General features: G+C 46.4%; 1 protein-coding gene across 1 annotated transcript in view; it reads right to left on the reverse strand.

Annotated features, from left to right (window-relative positions):
• Window positions 1–3,815, reverse strand: part of egln2 (egl-9 family hypoxia-inducible factor 2) — a 12,632-nt gene extending 8,817 nt beyond the window's left edge. The window contains exons 1-2 of the mRNA XM_010784364.1: window positions 3,548–3,815; window positions 1,547–3,028 (exon numbers count right to left, since the gene is read on the reverse strand). Of these exons, the coding sequence (XP_010782666.1) occupies window positions 1,547–2,800 (1,254 nt within the window). The 5' untranslated portion in view covers window positions 2,801–3,028; window positions 3,548–3,815. The remainder of the gene's footprint in view (window positions 1–1,546; window positions 3,029–3,547) is intronic.
• Window positions 3,816–4,018: the final 203 nt, after the last annotated feature.

Genomic DNA, 4,018 nt, shown 5'->3' on the forward strand with positions numbered 1-4,018 from the left:
ACACCGAAGAGGTTGAAAATGTATATTCGTATGCATATGGCGGTGCAACCTGCACAAACACAATAGCTCACCATGATTAAAAATTGCGAAATACAATGTAAAATTACCGAAAAAATTAACTAAATCACAACCGCTCAAACCAACTACCAACTACTACCGTGCATTGGGCAGAGAAGGAGTCCGAGAAAGTTGCTCCCCTATGTGACGTAATATGACGCGTTTGATGTTAAAAAAAGCAACCTGCAAGTTGCTCTTTAAGAGAGCAAAAGCTGCTGGATTTACTTTCTGCATGGGACAGTTTGATTGTCAAACTGATATGTTAGAGTGTTGTATTAACATACTAATATCTCACCATCTTTTTCTTGTTTTTCATTAAAAAAGTTTCAACTTAGTGAAAGCTGTATCAACATGTATTAAGACCTGATATTGATAAGTGTTTCAAACAACTCCAATCTGAATAGTCTGGAACTGTATTGTAAATCTTGACTGAACAAGGGGGCGGCTGGAACACTAAGAACGTGTTTGGTTACAGTCTAGACTGCCATGTAATGGTTTACTAGCAACTGATAGGAAAAAACACGATGACACTGGATTCTAAAAACATCATCATAGTACACAAGATAATATGGAAGGAGAAGGTGATTCTAATTTTCCATGTTACAGGGTAAGCAATGTGGAGAGTATAGTGTAGAAACAGATTCAGGGTGGAGAATTAAACAGGCATCATTCATAACGGGTCACTGACTTTACCTGTGTCAGATAAACCATTACTGCGTCACTACAGGGTGGGGGGCGGGGGGGCTTCCTGTCCAGCACACCATGTCCATGGCTCTGTGCAGGACAGAGAAAACAACTGCCTGACTGGCCATCTGTGAATTTACTATGAATGGAATTTAAGTGAAGGCTGCTGTTAAGTTCTTGGTGTTTAGAAAACTATCAACTCTAAGTGTTGTTCTATGGTGAATGTGCATGGCATTTGAAAAATGTCATTGGAAAAGAGAAGATGGGGCATGCAGTGTAGTCACGGAAAATTAAAAAGAAAACAGGCGATTCACTTTGCCACGAGGTTAGACACAAAGGAAACAGGCACCACAACTCTGCTACAACATCAGCACAGTGTTGGCATGGGTGAAAGTGGTGGTTATCCAAAAAAAATTACTTCAAAGGCAGAGAGTGATGGCAGAAGAGATAAAGTGTTATTTTTCCTTTTGGGTACCAATGGTATGAAGGCCAATATCTAGACCTAGGCACACGGCCAGTATAGGGGGAAAGCTCGGCCCGCAGCCCACCTTATCAAGCTCACGTGGGCCAGAAACACAGCAGGGCCCATCTTGACATCCTACCTGACGCTGTTGGCCTGACCGCATGTCAGCATCAGAGAAGCATAGAGACAGCAGAGCAGACATGACACAACCAACCAAAAAATGTTATGTCATCAGGCTGACTGTCTTGTTGGTTGCCTGTGTTTTTGTCTGACTTTAGGATAACAAACCCTGCCTGAACCTAACTTCCTCTCACCTGACCCTACCCCGTCCCTCCTTCTCACCTTAGTGCGTCCGTTGATGACACAGTCCCCCAGCTTTCCATTGGCGGCACTGTACATGACGGCCTCATCGATGTAAGCCATCAGCGTCCCGATGCCCTCGCAACCAGGCTCTCGTCCCTCCACCCAGGCGATCTGGTCGCCCCGTATGCTTCGAGAGGGAATGTTTTTCTGGCTCACAAGCTGACCGCCCCGAAATCTCCCACTGCGGTTTAGGGCTTCCACCTCCTCCAGGACCCTGTTGCCTAGCTGAAGACCAAGGAAGTTGTCCTTCACACAGATGCCATAGTATTTCATGCAGGGGACGATGTACTGCTGGGCTATGTGCTCTGCTGACCAGCCCCCCCCTGCAGGTCCAGGGGTCGGGATGCAGTTAGCCACGACAGGGGAGGTTTGGCAGGGTGCATCTGGCCGGCCTGAGGAGGCCACTTGATGTCCATTGTGCTGGTTATTATGAGGAGTAAAGGGAAATTGAGCACAGTGCACATTATTGATAGTCATTTGGTTGCTATGGGAACTGTTGCTGCAGTTGGCTGTGAGCGGGGTGACTACTGGGGCCAATCTGGATGCCTCTGAAGGATTGTGAGCAACACTTCCATCCACCAGCCTTCTCCGCTTAAAGTCTGAGTCCCAGGGGGTAAAAACCGGGTCAACAGAACTTCCTAAGCCTGGTGAACCCATTATGTGAGTGTTAAGAGTTCCTGACCCCATGCCCCGGTTCTCCCCACATCTCCTTTTCTGTTGCTGCACCTGTCTGGCTCTTAGGTCACAATTTATCCTCCTCATCACTAAAGGGCACTTCTCATGGTCTGTCTGGTCCCCGCTTTCCACCAGACAGGCTCTGCTGGTAAGTTGGTGCATAGGGCTGCCTACCCCCGCCAACCCCTTTGTATGTGCTGGGTAACCGTTTGGTGTGTGAGCCAGAAGGCCTGCATGGCTCCCCTCCACCGTAGCTGATGGAGACACCACCCCGCCGTTGTAGAGCGGCACGCCGGTTTTGGACAGCTTAGTCGGGGTGGTGATTGCAGGAGAGTCGGTCTGAGAGGCCAGACCCGCGAGTAACTCGGCCGCCGTTGGACTACCGACCGGGGCCGCGTAGGAGCCGTCTAGCCCCATGTCTGCCCGGTAGGTGTGTTGAATCTCCGCCTCTCCAAAGCCCAGCTGCTGGCAGGTCGTCCTTCTCTCTTGAGAGGCTGAAACATCGACGCATCCGCGGGAAGAGCTTTTTAAAAGGTCCGTGTGTCCCAAACTCTCCATTTCACCTCGTCATCAGCTGGATGCGCACGTAGCCCACGTCCTCGCTTCATTTTCCAGCTGAGCCGCTGCTTTCCCTGACCGAGAGGATTTTTGCCACAGCCACCAGAAGTTTCATGTCCAAGCCTTCTTCTCCTTTCTTTGTTTTCAGCAATAACTCTCATTTAATACTGTCGAACTGCGAACTTGTTCGTATCCGTTTTATTCACATTTTGATTCTGTGCAAGATATCTGTGGAGAGGGAAATTATACTTTAGTCCTATTAATAGCACATTGCAGACTTAGATTAAGTAGCTTTAATCAAGCTATATGTATATGCTGCACTATTTATACAGCCATCATATTTAAAGTAGGACAATAAACAAAATAACATAATAAATCGCATGTTTCTTCATGACGTTAGGATATTGCAGCTGAGTTGTATTCCCTAGAAAGAAGAGGACATGAAGAGGAATAAAGGCTAACACAAATTCACACATTACTGACATTTACACTGAAATAAGACTTAATCACGAAATGTGTCATACAATTCAAAAGGTGTTCTTAAATACATGCTTCTAAAATGAGAAGAATAGGCTATCAGGCTGCTAAGAAACACCCTTCAAATAACTAAAGCCATACTTCGTTTTTATCCGCTATTGATTACCCATTGAGCAGCCTAGTGATCATGTCCCTCTCTTAAAAATAAGCAACATATTTCACATTGAATAAATGTATTGTAAAACATTCCCGCAGTAGTCCACTGCTTACCTTCGGCAGCCTACAGCAATGCAAATCCAGTGAGCGTACGTGACAGGCTGTGAGTACGCATGTTATTTCCGGGATTGTCTTGCCTGTGTGCCCGGTCCCATTCAATTTTCTTGTCGGTTAAAAATAAAATGCAGGGAGATGAGAACACCATCGCCGACCTGACACGTTAGACTCAATCGAAGGACGGAGGGGGATGCTCGGAGTCACACGAGGTTGCCTAAACCTCCTAAAAAGTGCATAGAGTGCACCCACTTTCAGCCTGTCAACCCTCCGCCCCTCCTCCTCCTCTCTCTCTCTCTCTCGCTCACACTATCTCTCTCTCTGTCATTAAGATGCACAAAAAGCCATGTGCAACCTGGCTGCTATACAACTTTCAGCCACACTGACAGAAATCCACTTAATTATAAAATAAATATATGTTATAGTAATGCTGGGATATTATCATCAAGCCTTGTCTTTACAAATGTATAC

The sequence above is a fragment of the Notothenia coriiceps genome, unplaced genomic scaffold (assembly GCF_000735185.1).
Source record: "Notothenia coriiceps isolate Sejong01 unplaced genomic scaffold, NC01 NC01_scaffold00026393, whole genome shotgun sequence".
In the NCBI taxonomy this organism is placed as follows: Eukaryota; Metazoa; Chordata; class Actinopteri; order Perciformes; family Nototheniidae; genus Notothenia; species Notothenia coriiceps.